At 46.5% G+C, this 17,717-nt stretch overlaps 2 protein-coding genes across 3 annotated transcripts in view; one reads left to right on the plus strand and one right to left on the minus strand.

Annotated features, from left to right (window-relative positions):
• Nucleotides 1-15,254, minus strand: part of Npc2 (NPC intracellular cholesterol transporter 2) — an 18,125-nt gene extending 2,871 nt beyond the window's left edge. The window contains exons 1-3 of the mRNA XM_021201966.1: nt 14,925-15,254; nt 8,469-8,576; nt 3,736-3,908 (exon numbers count right to left, since the gene is read on the minus strand). Coding sequence (XP_021057625.1) covers nt 3,736-3,908; nt 8,469-8,576; nt 14,925-15,006 — 363 coding nt within the window. The 5' untranslated portion in view covers nt 15,007-15,254. The remainder of the gene's footprint in view (nt 1-3,735; nt 3,909-8,468; nt 8,577-14,924) is intronic.
• A 162-nt stretch (nt 15,255-15,416) lies between these two features.
• Isca2 (iron-sulfur cluster assembly 2) lies at nt 15,417-17,318 on the plus strand. 2 transcript variants are annotated; one of them, XM_021202406.2, is made up of 4 exons: nt 15,417-15,518; nt 15,723-15,825; nt 15,941-16,056; nt 16,725-17,317. In XM_021202406.2, the coding sequence occupies exons 1-4, from the start codon at nt 15,448-15,450 to the stop codon at nt 16,897-16,899; spliced, it is 465 nt and encodes a 154-aa protein (XP_021058065.1). In that variant the 5' UTR covers nt 15,417-15,447; the 3' UTR covers nt 16,900-17,317. The 2 variants fall into 2 exon arrangements, with proteins under 2 accessions (XP_021058065.1, XP_029396826.1); XM_029540966.1 differs by having other exon boundaries at nt 15,427-15,518; nt 15,744-15,825; nt 16,725-17,318.
• Nucleotides 17,319-17,717: the final 399 nt, after the last annotated feature.

The raw sequence follows: 17,717 nt of genomic DNA on the forward strand, positions 1-17,717 counted from the left end.
TCACTCTGTAGACCAGGCTGGCCTCGAACTCAGAAATCCACCTGCCTCTGCCTCCCAAGTGCTGGGATTAAAGGCATGCGCCACCACGCCCGGCTCTGATTCTTTCTTTTTAAGTCCTTTCTATCATCTTGAAGCCAGATTAGGGTAGCCCACTGCCTGTGATCTTAAGCTCAGAAGAGTGAACCCTGTTAGTTAATGGTATTCCCCAACCTAGTCCAGTTTATGAATGCAATCTTTCAAGTGTAGTATTTCTTCCCCCCTCTTTTTTCCTGCTTACATTTAAAAAAAAAATTTATGTGTATGAACATTTGTCTGAATGTGTGTGCATGTGCCCCACTTGTGTCCCTGATACCCACAGAGGGCAGAGAAGGGCACCAAGTTCCCTGGCACTGGAGATGGTTGCGAACGCCTTCCTCTTGGGGCTGGAATTGAACCCTGGGTCTTCTGCAGGAACAACTAGTGCTCTTAATCACTCTGCCATCTCTCTAGCTCCTCCTTTGTTTTCTTTTTAGCAGATATAGTCTTGTTAGCTAGCCTAGATTAGCTTTGAACTTACTATGGAGTATGGCCTTAAATTTGTGCTAACCCCCCTACTTCTGCCCCTTGACTACTGGGGTTGTAGGTGGACCACTATACCTCATTATCAAACGTAATTCTAAAATCCTTCTCTTTTCTTTCCTATTTTTCTTCCCTCCTTCCCTTTGTTGAAACAGAGTTTTTGTCACACAGCTTTAGCTGACCTAGAACTTGCTATGTAGCTCAGCCTGACCCCAGTCTTCTGATCCTCCAGTCTCTGCCTCCTGAGTGCTGAGATTACAGGGGTACGCTACCGGGTTTCATTCTTAGATCAGAGGCATATAAGTAGAGTCTCATAAGGAAACTTTCTTGTTAGCCAGAAATGGAGATGGCCAAGCACAAGGTTGGTCCAAAGCAGTGGTCCTCAGCTTGTGGGTCATGACCCCTTGGGGAGTTGTATGACCCTTTCACAGGGGTCACCCAAAACCACAGGAAAACACAGTACAGCTATGAATTAGCAACAAAAATAAATTTCTGGTTGGGGGTCACCACAACATGAGGAATTGTATTAAACGGTCAAACCATTGGAAAGGTTGAGAACCACTGGTCCAAAGACGTGTAACTGGTAATTTCAAGGACAACCACCCTGTGAAGCCAAAGAGTTCCACTTAACTTCCTTAAACTATGTTGTCCCCCTCCCCAGCCCCCATTCCTCTCTCCTCTCCCCATCCTGTTTTGTTTCTGCTAACACAGGTTCTCCCATCAAAGCCCAGACTGGCTTGGAACTCATCATATGGCCCAGGCTATTTTGAACGCCCAGTGATGCTCCTGCCCCACCTTTGAGGGCCAGGATCACAGCACCACCGTCCACCCCTCTTAAGATGATTTCTGATCATCTCTCATTTGAGATGCCACCTTGACTCTTTACACTGACGCTATGAGCTGTACTGTTGTTGGTACTTTGTTTCTTAAGACATAGTCTCACTTCTTCATCCCAGGCTAGCCTAGATAGCTGAGGCTGGCCTTCGACCCACAGTGATCCCCCTGCCTGAGCTTTCTATGTATTGGAAGTGTGAGTCATTGTCCCTTCTAATTTTGTAGGTTTTTAAAAACAATCTCACTATGTATCGCTGGCTACCACTGAACTCAGAGATCTGCCTGCTGAGGGCTGGGATTAAAGGTGTTCATCAACAGGTTTTGTTGTTGTTGTTGTTGTTGTTTTTTAAAGATTTAATGAGGGCTGGCGAGATGGCTCAACGGGTAAGAGCACTGACTGTTCTTCCAAAGGTCCTGAGTTCAAATCCCAGCAACCACATGGTGGCTCACAACCACCCACAATGAGATCTGACGCCCTCTTCTGGAGTGTCTGAAGACAGCTACAGTGTACTTACATATAATAAATAAATAAATAAATCTTAAAAAAAAAAAAAAAAAAGATTCAATGAACCACCAGGTGTTGAAGTCCCTAGACTTGGAGTGAAACAGAGTTGTGAGGGGCCATAAGGCAGCCAGGAACTAACTGGCCCCCTAGAAGAGCATCAAGTGCTCCTAACCACTGAACCATCTCTCCAGCCCCCTCTTCTAATTGTAATCAAGTAGTTCTTTATCCATAGGGAAGAAGCATTCTCATTGCTTCCTTGATTTTCAACAAGGTTCCTCTCTAACTTGAGCACTCCAGTCCCTCCCCCAGCAAAGGGACAGGGCTGCCCATCATTCATTAGGACACCTTTTCACTCAAACTGTCTTCACAATGTAACACTTGAGGGACAATAACATCCACATTCTTGAAAACCTGGCTTTGATTGCAAGAGCTGTGTATGTTACTGTCTTACTTTGTGTTTAAACTAACAGTTTAAGCTTTTCAAACTAAATACAAAGTACCTACTGTGACTGGGCTCTGACAGGTCTCTGCATACTGACTCTGTGAGCCAGCCACCTACAAATCTTTAGGGTCTCCAACAACCCCTAAACTAGGGGTTCCCAACCTTCTTGATGCCGTGACCCTTTAATGCAGTTCCTTTAATGCAGTTGTGTTGCTACTTCATAACTGTAATTTTGCTGCTGTCAAGAATCATAATGTTCATATCTGTTTCTTAGGTGACCCTCGTTAAAGGGTTGTTTAGTCCCCAAAGGGGTTGAGAACCACTGTCTTAAAGACTACTGATAGTTTAGTCTTCTAGAATGTCTGTTAATTACTTCTCTTTCTCTAGAAAAAAAAAATTACATCTGGGTTCTACTTGGCTTCCTTTAAAAAAAAGTAATGCCCGTGAAGATTAATGACATATGTCTGTAATTCCAGAATTTTCGAGGTTGAGGCAGGAGGACTGCCTTGAGTTCAAGGCCAACCAACCTGGGCTACCAAGTGAGATCTTGTCTGAACACAAACAATTCTAGAACAAAACAATGAAGTAGCCCTTTTTTTATGGGGGCGGCAGGGGGGGAAGCAAATGCTTTATGTCCTCCATTTTTATCACGATCCCTACCGAGGGGACACCACTCCAGCACCTGTGGAGAGCGAGTGTGTAAAGTCGGCTTTTGGGTGGAGGGGCGCACAGCTCCACTGAGACACTCAAGTGCTGCTGCTAAGCGGTCCTGCTCTCTCCTTAAGAATACTGAGGAGAAACCAGGATCCTGAAGATGCTGCCGGGACAGTTTATACCTTTAACTATTTGTTACCTGGCTAAAATCTTTTTTTTTTTTTTTAATTTTTTAAAAAAATTTATTTATTTATTATATTTAAGTACACTGTAGCTGTCTTCAGACACTCAGGAAGAGGGCGTCAGATCTTGTTACAGATGGTTGTGAGCCACCATGTGGTTGCTGGGATTTGAACTCTGGACCTTCGGAAGAGCAGTCGGGTGCTCTTACCCACTGAGCCACCTCACCAGCCCTAAAATCTTTTAACACTGCACAGGCTTTGGACTTAGGGAAACTTACCTCTAAATCTAGGTGCTAAGACTTCTTGGTAAAGTGGACTTGGACTCTGTATTACGTAATACCAGAGGCTTAAAATTCTTCACTTGTAAGTCAGAAATAATATCACCACTACACAGGGAGGTGGTGAGGGCTAGGGCTATAAAAATGGCACCCTTGGGTCCCTCAACTCATCTCCTCTCCCTCAGGCCATTCCAGCTCCACCACCAGCTCTTTGCCCCAGTCTCGGCATCTCACTCCCAGCCCTGGGGCGGGCCTGGTGTCCTCAGCCACGGTGTCACTTACAGAGGGGTATTCACTCTTCACCGGAAGCTTATTCAGGTAGCTGTAGACCTTGTCTTTCTGGATGGGGCAGTTGATTCCACTCTTGCAACCGTCAGGCTCAGGAATGGGGAAGGGGACCCGGACTCCTGACAGGATGCCGTGGACAAAGGCCGTGCTGTTCTGGGACTGAGTGCCTAGAAAGACAGGAAATCAGGCGGAAAGCAGCTGTGTATTTGTGAATTCTAAGTCAGGTCGTCAAATACATCATCAAATGCTGGAATGGCGATGCCAGCAGATCAGGGAGTCCCTAACTGTCCCTCCATCCCCATGAGTCACATTCAGCACCTAGCCCTGTCATGTGATGAAGGAAGCTGGTCTCTTCCCTTGCTCTCCATCAAGGGAATCAGGTTTCTGGGACAGAAAACCTTATCTCTCTCCCAGGACCATTGACTTCTGTCACTGAGTTTTAAATACCACAGTCTAGCACAGCAGTGGCAGGTAATCCCTCAGATGCCATGGAAGATTAAAAAAGAAGTTCATTTCTCTAGCCCCCACACTGCAAGATAAGCAGGAGGGATGAACGTATTATTACACTAGGGGAGCCAGGAGTGAAGGTATTCTAAAGAGACCGCTGTGCGCCTTCCCCTGACTATCAGGCTATGGAAACAATGTGCCCCAAGGAATTGGAATTCACCTTGGAATTCCACACTGGAAGAAGGGAAAAGCTGAGCCCTGGTACCAGCAAAAGAAGGAACTTGCCATGTAGGAAGGTCACAGGGTCCTGACAACTTGGAGACAGGCCAGGAGCTGAGCTAAAGATACATTAATACCTTGACCTCTTGCCTTCTATCTAAACCTAAGCCTTGTCAGTGACCCGGAAGAGCTCACTAAAGGTCAGTGACCCGGAAGAGCTCACTAAGTCTCTGGATTTGTTCCTCTTCCCAGTGTGACCACATTCAGTTTCCTCGCTCAACCTTTCACTCTTTTTTAATCAGCACACTGAGGACAGGGCTGCCAGGGCCCAGACGTGTCTCCCCAAACCTCCAGTAACATTCCACGTTGTTAGGGCATTGTGGAGATCTAGGGTATTAGCTGGGTTTCACTTGTTTAATTTTTAAATAATAATAATGCCTAAATTACATTTAGTACTCGTAGTCAGTGGGGGAGAGGTCACAGCATATGTACAGAGGAGAGATGACAAGATCCAGAAGTCAGACTTCCTGTTCACGGTGTGGATTCTGCGGTTCAACTTCAGGCTGTCAGCCTTGGCGACAGGACAGGCATTGTCACCTGCCAAGTCATCATCAGGAACTCTTTTCTTTCTTTCTTTCTTTCTTTCTTTCTTTCTTTCTTTCTTTCTTTCTTTNAACTCTTTTCTTTCTTTCTTTCTTTCTTTCTTTCTTTCTTTCTTTCTTTCTTTCTTTCTTTCTTTCTTTCTTTCTTTTTTTCTTTTTCTTCTTCTTCTTTTTTTTTTTTTTTTTTTTTAAGATTTATTTATTTCATGTATGTGAGTACACTGTAGCTGTCTTCAGACACACCAGAAGAGGGCATCAGATCCCATTGCAGATGGTTGTGAGTGACCATGTGGTTGCTGGGATTTGAACTCGGGACTTCTAGGAAGAGCAGTCAGTACTCTTAACCGCTGAGCCATCTCTCCAGCCCCTCTCAGGAACTCTTAATTTTAGTTTGTTAAAGACATGTTTATTCAGCTTCATGGTCAGACTATTACTCTGATCAACAACACGGATCAAGAAAACTGTACATTAAAACCCTTCACTTGGGGAGGGAGCAACAGAGAGTAACCCTGGCAGGGAAGAGGGCTTCTTGCTCTTCCAGAGGACCAGGGTTCAGTTCTTAGCATCTACATGGTGGCTTACAGCCATCTATAACTCTAATTCTAGGGGATCCAATAGCCTCTCCTGACCCTGTGAGTACCAGACATGCATGTGCTAAATATGCACACACGCTGGCAAAAACTATAAAATAAATCTAAAATTCAAAACTAAAAAAAAAAAAACCCTAAAAATCCAAAGACATAGTAACAATTATGAAACAGAACAAAATACGTCTCCCCCATCACTGGAATGTGTTACACTTTCCACAGAACAGAAACTAAAACAACTTGTTCCACAATTAGTCACAGAAACAGCTCAGATACACGAGGAGTATCTAAAACATGTCTTCTTCTCACCACCACTACTGTGTTTTGCTGAGGTCATAACTTATAACCCGAGGCTTCCCCGTCACTTCCTGGGCTCTCCTCTCCTGCTAAGCTTTGCTTCCTGGCAGTAACTAGAACCTTCTGCCACAGAGAGCTACTGCTGCTGCTAGAACCAGCGCTGGCAGCTTGGTCTTGTGGTTTAGCTAGGCACCTTTTTACCACCACAGGCGCCAGAGCGTCTGCCTCCAGAGCTGCCTTCCATCACAGGCCCAGCATCTGAAGATGGATTACGGTAACCTATCAAAATTGCTGGTGTGTCCACTGCCTCCAAAATGGCTTCCGAATCCATTACAGCCATCCCCACTGGCATCACACGCAGCATGGCCACCACTGAAGCCATCACCACCACTAAAGTTTTCTCCACACCTAAACCTGCCACTGGTCCCAAACCAACTTGCTTTTTGGTCATGGTGACTCACTGCAAGAGAAACCCTGACTGAGGCCCTCACTACCCCTGGAGCTGGGCTCGTTCCATTCATCTTTCCAGCCCGCCGCCAGCCTCTGCCACCCATGGCACTGAATGTGTGTGTGTGTGTGTGTGTGTGTGTGTGTGTGTGGCCACACCCGGCCTTTTATGTAGGTGCTGGGATCTGAACTCAGGTCTTCACATTTATGCAGCAAGTGTCCTTACATACTGAGTCTCTCCCCAGCCTCTAGATTTCTTTCTTAAACAAACAGGATAGGGTATATGAGGAAAGAAAGCAGAGTGAACATTCTTCGAGCTTGGAAGCCAACAGTGCTGAGAACTTTGAGTCCCACAGTTCACGGGAGAGTAAGCAAAGGAAGGTTTCCAAGCAGCTGCTCGTCCCAGAAAGAAGCATTTTACACTTGTCTAAATATCTTCATTTATCTTTACATAAAGATGTGTCTGTGTGTATGCACACTTATGTTTTGGTGCCTGTGCAAGGTGGAGGGGGGGCACTCGATCCCCTTGAGCTGGAGTTGCAGATGGTTGTGACTCACTATGTGGGCGTCGGAAATCCAATTGAGGTCCTCTTCAAGGGCAGCAAGCTCTCTCAACTGCTGAGCCATCTCTCGGTGGAGCAACACCCGCCCCACACCCCTGTGGGTGTGTGTATGGTAGGCATGTCTTGGGTATGACACAATGCATAAGTGGAGATCGGAGAACCACTTGAAGGATTAAGTTCTTTCCTTTGACTGTATGGGTTTTCGGGATTGAATTTAAGTCATCCAGCTTGGTGACAAGTGCCTTTACCCACAGAGCCACTTCACACAGACTCTTTCTCTTGAGATAAGGCAGCAGTTCTCAACCTGTGGGTCTTGACCCCTTTGAGGGGGGTCGAATGACCCTTTCGTAGGATCACATATCAGATATCCCACATATCAGATATTTATACCAGGACTCATAACAATAGCCAAATTACAGTTATGAAGTAGAAGCAAAAGCAATTTTGTGGCTAGAGGTCACCACAGCATGAGGAACTGTATTAAAGGGTCGGAGCATGAGGAAGGCTGAGAACCGCTGAGATAAGGTCTCTATGTAGTTTCATCTAGCCTAGAATTACCTAGAATATGAGGCTGCTCTTGGGCTTCCCCCACAGGCTGGCTGGAATTATGTAGGAGTTTTGAAGTTTGTAGAATTAAGTTTCTACTAATCATAATGCAAATGACTTCCATTCTATCGTCAGCTGATGCCCCTCTAAGAGTCCGATGTGCACTATGGGTCAAGTCAGACAAAGAGCCAAGTTGTTTTCTCTAACTTGTGGCTACAGCAGAATCAAGCTGTTTGCTTAGAAGTCTGGTCATCGCTGGTGAGACGTATGGAAGCCTGTGGGGCGCAGGGAAGCCTGGAGGGAGCGTGTGGAGTGGACGGAGCCCCAGGTGAATGTGTATTATTGAAATGGGCACAGCTATACCAAAGACCCAAAGCCTTACACCCGCGAGAAACTCAAAGCCTTCCTCTAGGAAGAGTGTGAATCCTGGCAGAACACACAAAACTAGAACCGCAGCTCCCCGTTCCAGAACTTTACGGCTTGAGGCTACCCTGCTAGAGCCCTCCTACAGCTAACCTCTCCCGTAACTCAGGCTTCCAGGACCAGGCTGCACCTGACACAGCAGGAGCCCAGAGAGAGAAGGGTTTTTGAGGACACAGTGGTGGCCCTGAGGGTTTCCTGCTGTGAGACATCACACAGCCACCTTCTGAGAGGAGCTCTGGAGTAGTTCTGACTCACAGCTAAGGTTTCACATTTCCTAGCTTTGGCATCTTTTTTACATGTTGTGAAACTACTACAGGATTTTTCCCCCTTCCCAAATCTAGCCGGAGTTGTAAGTTGAGCATGCTCCCTTCCATCAACCCAGTCCTCCAGGTTTTCTTTCAGAACGTGACAAGTAATGGAGAATTACGGACCTAGACTCCGTCCTGTCTGAGAACAAAGCAGCGAATTCTAGCTTTGTGTACGTTGTCAGAAAGGAGGCTGACAAATTCCTTGGTCCCCTATGCTCACTCCTATGCCTCACATACATTTATATTACAGAGCATCATGAATTGGAGGTAGACGTCACATCTACTCACTGCTGGTAAAGGTGATGTTGACACTGTAGGACTGGCCTTTGTGCAGTTGACAGGGATCGGTGGGACATGGGCTCACATTCACCTCCTTTATAACTCCCACCTTAGAACCTGAAAAAAAAACAAAAAAACAAAAAAACAAAAAAAAAAAGTTGAGTTTGACTAGGGAAGAAAACTGCATCCCCGAGGCTGCCCGGCACCTCATGGGAGGTACCCTCCTCCCTCAATGTACTTGGAGATGCTTCTGCTTTCCTGAGATGAACTCTTTAAGATAATACATACATAATTAGAATCGAGAATTTGGGGCCGGGTAGCCGGCTCAGGAGGTGAAATGCTTGTTGCACAGTGTGAGGGGCCTGAGTTTGAACCCCTGCCGAAGCTGGGTGTGGTGGTGTGCACATGTGACTCCTGTGCTTACGGAAAGATGGGAGCAGAGAGAGGAAACTCTGTGAGGTGTCCACTCAGCTACACTGCCGGTTGCAGCCAGCACAGTGGCAATGAGATTCTATTTCTAACAAGGTAGAAGGCAAGGACCGATACCCAAAGTTATCCTCTGAGCCCTACGTGTGCACACCCACACATACACATACATTACACACCCACCCTCCCCCTCTCTCTCTCTCACACACACACACACACACACACACACTCTCATAACTTGAGAATCTCAGTACTGTTAAAATCAATCCTAGCACTAGGGAGGCAGAGGCAGGCAGATTTCTGAGTTCGAGGCCAGCCTGGTCTACAAAATGAGCTCCAGGACAGCCAGGGCTACACAGAGAAACCCTGTCTCAAAAAACAAAAACAAACAAACAAACAAACAAACAAAAATCAATCCTATAAATTGAATAAAAAGCTAGTTGATTTTTTGGCAAAGAGCATACCAATATGTGGGGTAGTGCCAGGAAATCTGGTAAGGTTTCGCATGTTCAGAGACCCCAGCACCAGCACCTATGAGAACCGTAGGCACCTCCCTGCTTCCGGATGAGATTCTTGGCCTGGAACACGTGACCACACCCCTCACATAGGAACGTAAGGGTCTCATAGATCAGAACAGAGTTCTCCATGCTACCTTGAGGGTTTAGCCAATAATCTTCCCTTCTTGGACATTCCTTCCTGTAAAAGGTATTTCATCTCTGACCCACCCTGGGGAAGTGGTTTACACCCACCATGAACAGTCAATAAACAGTATGGATAAGCATGGACTGTCTCTCTGTCATCAAGAACCCGGTGGGGCTTGGTCTACAGAGTGGTGCTAAGTCTCCCTTGGAAGACCTTTCCACAGTCCTGGACTCGGCTTCTGATGAGCTAAGCTACTCCCCCCACCCCACCTCCCAGGCCCTCCTCCACAGCTCACTGTCCTCAGCCTGCAGGGCCCTTCCATTCCTGACTCTTCACTCAGTTTCCAGTGGGACCTGGATGTCTGGGAGTCAGAGAACCCCAGCTTCTGCCTCAGGTTGTGTTTTCCCAACCTCTGAGCGCTTCCCACAGGCCTGGCGAAGTGGAACTCGGGATCACAGCAGTGTTTGTCACATTAAGTACAGTGAGACCGTATTCACACAACACTGGATTAAAAAAAAAAAAAAAAAAGCCAGGCATGGTGGCTTACACCTTTAATCCCAGCATTTGGGAGGCAGAGCAAAGCATATCTCTTCTGGCCAGCCTGGTCTACAGAATGAGTTCCAGGACAGCCTGGAATACAAAGAGAAACCCTGTATGAACCAAACCAAACCAACCAAGCCAATCAAACAAACAAACAAAATTGGCTTTCTTCTCTCTTCTACAGATAGGTCTTCAGTTTGGGTGGCAACCTTTATCCACTGAGCCACCTTGTAGACCTCTCTCTTGCATTCTTAAAGGGAGTCAGTTTAAATTCAAGCCTTGAAACTATTTGTCTAGATCTTCCTTTTGATTAAATATTCCTGTTCTCCCATCGTTTTCTAGCAGAGACAAGCATGTAAGTCTGATGGAAGTTGGAGACGATAGAAAAAGCTACATCATATGCTAGAAACCTGGTACCTAAACTGCCAAAGAGAAGGTCATCTTTCCACTAAGTTCTTCAAAACGTAATCATGGATGTAAGCAGCTATTTGTTAGCAAGCCTGCCAGAACTTAGAAGACAGAGGCTCTGGGCTGTGGGCTGGAGAGGTGGCTCAGTGATCAAGAGCACCGGACAATCGTCAGGAGTCATTTCTCTCCTCCAACCTTGAAGGCCCTGGGGATTAAACTCAGATCCTCTTGGTAACAATGGCTCGGAGCAGCTGAGCCAGCTCACAGGCCTTTTCTAGTTTCAAGGCTCCACCTGTACATGGCTTCCTAAAGCAATAAGCAGTTGTATGAGTGGTCTGGGTTAGTCAGTCAAACTTAGCTTTTCAGATTGGTGGTACATACAACCCGCTGACTTGCGAGTGAGTGGTTTATGGAACATAAGAGGAACCACCATCTCAACCCTAAGTGGAGGAATGGCTCTAAAAAGAGGAACTGGCTCTTTGTACAGCGGGAGGACCCTCCCTTAAAGCTAAAGTCCTCCACAGCACTTCTGCCTTCCTGTTAGTCACGTTCTCCAAGGGCGAGGGAGGAATCCAAGAGGATCACAGAGTGCTCTGGCTCTAAGTCAAGTCTTGACTAGGTCATTAAACTTTGACTTTTCCCAGAACCAAGCAGAGGAAGGGGAAGACAGAGGTTTTATAGTTCCCCCCCCCCAAAAGCTCTTAGGGCCTGGACTGGCCAAGGTACTACAGGTCAGTCAATATTCTGAGTCAGTCATGCTGCTGAGGCAGGAGAAACACAGATTGAGACCAACTTTGTTTCAAACAAACAGACAGATAGATAAATAAATAAATAAATAAATACTTAGGTCCCAAGCACGGCTGATTCACTCAGCCAAGATGGACGAAAACCCAGCTACACCAACCAGCAGAGTAGCCATCCTAGCTGGGCCATGGGGGTTCACTGTTTCAGTAGTTTCAGTGCTGGTCTATGGAGGCCCGTAAGCAACACTTTACAATCCCCATCTCCCAGCTTGGCTGCACAGCGTGTGCTCAGTACCATGTGTAAGAAGCATCATCTTACACCAGCCCCTGAGTTGAAAATCGATGTTCACGTGAACCTCAGTGCCCAGCTCCACCCTGCTTCTTCAAAGCTGGGTTACATGATTTCACAGGATCTGAGGGAAGGGTACTTACAGTTCCTTTGTGCGGTTTTTCTCCTGCCCCCCCCCCCACAAGAAGTTCCCGGATTTCAAATGTCAATAGAACAAACTCCTCAGTTCCCACTGCAAACATTGCATAAGCAGTTCACTTGGTTCTACTTTACACTTGAGGCGATGGCAGCCCAGGAGAAGGTCAATCCCAGCCCAGGAGAAGGTGGGCATAGAATGGAATGCAAAACCTTTCACCTGGGTACCGACATTTTTACATTATATTTTCTAATTTAAAAGGAAATTTAAAAAAATCAATCATGGCACACGCACGCACGCAAAACATGCACACACGCACATGATCACACACCCCTGCTTTCCTTTAAGTTCTCTCTAGGCCCAAGAGCTGGCGCAGCAAGTAAAGGGACTCACTACCAAGGTTGAGAACCTGAGTTCAATTTCCCGGGGAGAACTGGCTTCTGAAAGTTGCCCTCTAACCTCCACATGTATGCTGCACACATGTGAGTCCTCCTACATACATACACATAGATAGATAGATAGATAGATAGATAGATAGATAGATAGATAGATAGATCGATCCAACATGAAAATACAAGTTCTTGGGCTGGAGAAATGGCTCAGAGGTTAAGAGAACCGACTGCTCTTCCAGAGGTCCTGAGTTCAATTCCCAGCAACCACATGGTGGCTCATAACCATCTGTAATGGGATCTGATGCCCTCTTCTGGTACGTCTGAAGACAGCTACAGTGTACTCATATACATAAGCTAAGTAAATAAATAATCACAAAAACAAAAACAAACAAACAAACAAACAAACAAGAAAATACAAGTTCTTCCAAGGTGTAACCTGCCCAAAAAAGCCAGGCATGGTACATGAACACGGTCAAAGTAGAGGCAGGCAAATCTTTGTGAGTTCAGCCTGGTCTACAAGGTGTCTCAAAACAAACAAAACCCACCACCATTACCACCAAATTAATGAAGTTCAGCAGGACAGTGAGGGGGGCAGCCTTTAATTCCACCTCTCAAGAGGCAGAGGCATGCAGATCTCTGAGTTTGAGGCTGCCTGGTCCACATAGATCAAGTTCTAGGACAGCTAGGGCTCTGTTGCATAGACAAATCCTGTATCAAAAAAAAAAAAAAAAAGATTCAAGTGGCTCCTAGGGACTTATCAACTCCTCCTGCTCATCAGCTGTAGGGTCTTAGACAAGTTGGTCTGTGTGCTTTAGTTTCCTTCTCTGTAAAACAGATGGTGAATAATAAATTAATAAAATTAATACAGTGCCTTCATCCCAGACTTGGTCCTCAATAAAGGAGGGTAGGGGGTAATATCCCTGTGGATAAAGTGCTTGTCTTGCAAGCAGAAAGCCCGAGTTCAATTCCCAGAAGCCACATAAAAATGCCACTTACGGTGGCGCACACACATAATCCTGACCCTGGGAGAGGCAGGCATGGGAAGAGCACGGGGACTTCCGGGACTTCCGGGTTGGCCAGTTGAGCCTATTCTGAGAGCCCCTGGCCAAAGAGAGACTACGTCTCAAAAGAAGTGGGTGATGTTCTTAAGGATGAATGACACTTGAGGGGTTGGACGCTGACTACCACATGCTTGGGTACACACGAATACACACACATTAGAAGGATAATATAAATGTAATAAGTTTAACAGAAGGAAAAAACAGGTACTTCAAAGAAACAGCCACTTTGAGCTAGCTAGTCTCCTGGTTTAGTGAATGGCATCTGTGAACTACTGACTATAGATAGGCAGTGGCCCTTATTACTTAATCCAGTTCCACATGCACACTGTTGCTTTTACTTTAACAGATTTTTTTTTTTTGGTTTTGTTTTGTTTTTCAGTTTTTGGAGACAGGGTTTCTCTGTGTAGCCCTGGTTGTCCTGGAACTCACTCTGTAGACCACGCTGTCCTGGAACTCAGAAATTTGCCTGCCTCTGCCTCCCAAGTCAGAACTTTTAATATCATATTAGAGGCAGTATGAATTCCCTTGTTTCCTCTTTCAGTAAGTATTTATTGAGTATTTACTATCATTCCATGGTACTGGCTACTGGCTACAAAGAATACTTCGCTTGGTTCCTCACTCAGCTGTGTGACTACAGAAGGCTTTAATCCACCTCCCACTCCCACCTCTACCTCCTTAATTAGGGGTGTGTGCCTGGGAGTGCAGGTAGGTACCTGAGAAGGCCCAGAGTTGGGGTACAAGCAGTTGTGAGCCATCTGATGTGGGAATTGAACTCTAGTCCTCCGGAATAGTAGTTCCCCTTAACCACTAAGCCATCTTTCCAGTCCTAATAACTCTTTAACTTACTGCTTCATTAATATCTGTTTCCTCCTGCTCAAATATTTTACAAAATCAGTTTGTATTTCACCTATCACTGCCTCCTTTACCACCCTGAGCCCCTGCACTGCTCCTGAAACTAAATGTACTGGCTTGACTGGACCAACTCAGAATTTATACCCTCTGTATATTTTCCAACAAAGAGTCCAGGGGCAGCGTTGGGAGGGAGGCGTCACATGATGTCACTAGAAATACTGATTTTATAGGAGACACAGATCAAGAAACAAGAAATTCATTAGGACAATGGAAACCCTACTTTGTAAAAGAATATGTTATGAGAAGGAGAACTAGCTTTTGTCTTATTAGCTGAGATGGGCTGGGGTGGGGAGATTGATGGCACTTCTAAGACCAGAGCAGGATTGACATGGATTTGGAAGGCCAAACTGGGCTACAGAGTGAGGCTGCCTCAGCCCTCTCCCAACCAAACTTCAAACGAACAAAGGGAGAAAGGCCAGTGACGATTCAAGGCGTAAATCAAAATAAGCACCGTGCCTATTCCTTCAATCGTGTTGGATGCAGACCTGCTGTCTACCCTATTGTCTTATTTTTTTGCTTTTATTTGTTTACTTTTTTCAGACAGGGCTCAATAAGTCCAAGCTAGCCTTAAATTCGCAATCCTCCTCCGTCCATTGAAATCTCCAAGCCCTTTAGCGCTGCAAATATATGTCCGCTTGATGTTCACTCAAGAAACTTTAGTGAACTTCTGCACAAGGTTCGCCTTGTGAGTGTTTTAGATTATCCCAAAACACGAATTGCAAGGAGAGACAAAGTTGTGCGGAAACACGAATTGCAAGAAGAGACAAAGTTGTGCGGAAGGGTTAAGTTTCATCAAGGCTAGTACTTTCGATCCCAACCTAGTCCATTCCACCCGGAGTCCGCGGCTGAGCCTACACGTTCCAGGAACCCGCCCAATCCACCCCCGCGGGTCTCCTCGAGTGGGCTCGGGGCTCACCGCAGTCCTTGAAGTGCAGGGGCTCCGCCTGGCTGGCGGCGACTAGCGCCAGCAGCAGGATCGTGGCGGTCAGGAAGCGCATCGTGGGTATGAAAGCTCCGCAATCTAGGAAGGGAAAGCAGCCCGGGCAGTCACAAGATTTACTTGTCCGGGCGGACCGAGGGTGGAGCCGGGTCAGGCCACTTGTGACCAGTAACCAGCGAAGGCCCGCCCGCGCCCCGCCCCGGGCTCCCGGGCCGCCTGGCCAGCAGCTTGCCCTTTATCTCCGCCCATCTCTTCCGCTTCCAGGCACGGCCTGCAGAGAACTCGCTCTTTGCGTTCGCCCCGCTCTGTTGGTACCGCCCCACTTCGGCAAGTGGAAGCATTCTCTGTCAATCAAAGCCCTCTTATCTCCCTAGACCCAATAGGCACGCTTGGGGGCGGAGTCTCGATGCAACCCCGCCCCTGCCTTCCTCCCCTCCTCCCGAAGCCCAGGCCAAGGCGGGGATTTGGACCACGCTAGGGGCGGAGCTTGCGGAGTAAGATGGCGGCCTCCAGGGCCTTGTCCCTAACTGCCCAGGCGGTCAGGGCTGTCATTCCTAGGCGCCCGGGAAGGTATCGAGGGTGGAAGGTCACTTAGGAAGGGTGTTGGCTTCTGCGTCTTCAGGATGGATGGGAGGCTAAATCTCACGCGGGGTGGGGCGGTGGGGTGAAGGCTTGGCAGTTCAGAAGAAGGTGTCCCCAGATTTGGGTACGAGGTGTCCGTAGAGGGTCATCTGGTGCCATTTCCCGGGTTCGTCTTCCTTCTTCACATCGCAGGCTCCTCGCCGTCTTTCCCAGGCTTTTGACCCGCTGGGAAACAACGTCTTCCATTCCAGAGGCTGGCGAGGGACAGATCCGCCTCACAGACAGCTGCGTCCAGGTAGGAGGCCGGACGCGGGGCGGCGGTGCCCAGGAGGGCTCTAGAAGAGCTCCTATTCACCCGTCCCGTTATCTCCGCTTGCTTGGCATTCTCGATCCTCTTTCCTGAATTTCAGAGGCTTCTGGAAATCACCGAAGGGTCAGAATTCCTCAGGCTGCAAGTAGAGGGAGGTGGATGCTCCGGATTCCAATACAAATTTTCACTGGATACAGTTATTAACCCCGACGACAGGCAAGGAGGACGGATGGGTCGCTAGAGGCTGTATCAGAGGATAAAAGTGGCCCCAGTTTTAAGATGCGCTTTTATTTCAAACTTCCAAGCGTCTAAGTATGCTTAACACTACCACCCTCTCGGTACTGTGAGGATACAGCAAAGATTTGCCCTCTTGTTTCAAAAATAAGGAAGAACATTGACTTACTTAGCGACCGTTAGGTAGTCAGTTAAAAAAGGCTGGACTAGGGCAGGAGAGATGGCTCAGCGGTTAAGAGCACTGACTGCTCTTTCACAGGACCTGAGTTCAGTTCCCAGCAACCACAACCGTCTACAATGGGATTTGATGCCCTCTTCTGGTGTCTCTGAAGAGAGTAATGGTGTACTCATATAAAATAAATGGATAAATAAATCTTTTATATATATATATATATATATATATATATATATATATATCTCAAGGTTCCACCTTAAGAGAGAAAGACTAGTTTCAGACCGAGTCCTTAAATAGTCCTTCTGTTTTTTTACATTGAATCTTTCTGCCTCAGATAGAGTGCATTCCGCACATGCTAGAAGTCCTAAGCAATATTCCTTGTATTGGAGAACAGGATGCACACCTCTGGGCTCAGGGTGCCATGTTCTTGGTGTTTGTGGTATGTGTCATTAATACTTCCCTCTTGTCTTTTCAGGGTATTTGAACAGGGTGGGGCGAGAGTGGTGGTTGACTCTGATAGCTTGGCCTTCGTTAAGGGAGCCCAGGTGGACTTCAGCCAAGAACTAATCCGAAGCTCATTCCAAGTGTTGAATAATCCTCAAGCCCAGCAAGGCTGCTCCTGTGGGTCATCCTTCTCTGTCAAAGTCTGACACAATGACAGATGACCCTAGGATTGCCACCATTGTACCAGTGTGAACAACCTGGGAATAGTAGAATTCTAGAGGTTTCTTTCTCATCATGTCCGGCTCTCATCTTATTTAATTTAGTCCAGGAGTGTCTTATTCTACCACTGTTAATCATGGAATGTGAAGCTTTTACTCTCGGCCGAAATACTCTCCCCTCCCCCAGTACAATGCTAAGGCCACATCCAAAGGCTGTTACCTCACCTTTAATCACTGGTTGGAACCCAGTGTAATTTGTAGCACCTCTAGGACTCCAAAACTTGGAGTTAACCTCTCTAGCCTTCAGAATTATTTATATATGTGTGTATAGCTATATAAAAAGCATCATTATAAACTTAAGTTCTTATCGTGTTTTCAATCAGGTAGCTTGAATATCAGAATCAAGGCCAAAATTGGTTAGAAAGCCAAACAAAATATTGTCTGCTGTCTCTTTCTTTCTTTCCTTCTTTCCTTCCTTCCTTCCTTCCTTCCTTCCTTCCTTCTTTTTCATTTATTTATTTATTTATTTATTATTTGGTTTTTTGAGACAGGGTTTCTCTGTATAGCCCTGGCTGTCCTGGAACTCACTCTGTAGACCAGGCTGGCCTCAAATTCAGAAATCCACCTGCCTCTGCCTCCCGAGTGCTGGGATTAAAGGCGTGCGCCACCAATGCCCAGCCTTTTTTATTCTTTCAGCAGGATCTTATAGGTAGCCCCAGTTTCTTCTTCTTCTTCTTCTTCTTCTTCTTCTTCTTCTTCTTCTTCTTCTTCTTCTTCTTCTTCTTCTTCTTCTTCTTCTTCTTCTC

Source organism: Mus pahari, chromosome 7 (assembly GCF_900095145.1).
Source record: "Mus pahari chromosome 7, PAHARI_EIJ_v1.1, whole genome shotgun sequence".
Classification (NCBI taxonomy): Eukaryota; Metazoa; Chordata; class Mammalia; order Rodentia; family Muridae; genus Mus; species Mus pahari.

Excerpts from the sequence above, each read along its gene's own strand:
- Isca2 (XM_021202406.2), top strand. The coding sequence starts at position 15,448 with ATGGCGGCCTCCAGGGCCTTGTCCCTAACTGCCCAGGCGGTCAGGGCT. Across the intron at positions 15,519-15,722 it reads ATTCCTAGGCGCCCGGGAAG|GCTCCTCGCCGTCTTTCCCA; the intron begins GTATCGAGGGTG and ends TTCACATCGCAG. Across the intron at positions 15,826-15,940 it reads TCACAGACAGCTGCGTCCAG|AGGCTTCTGGAAATCACCGA; the intron begins GTAGGAGGCCGG and ends CCTGAATTTCAG.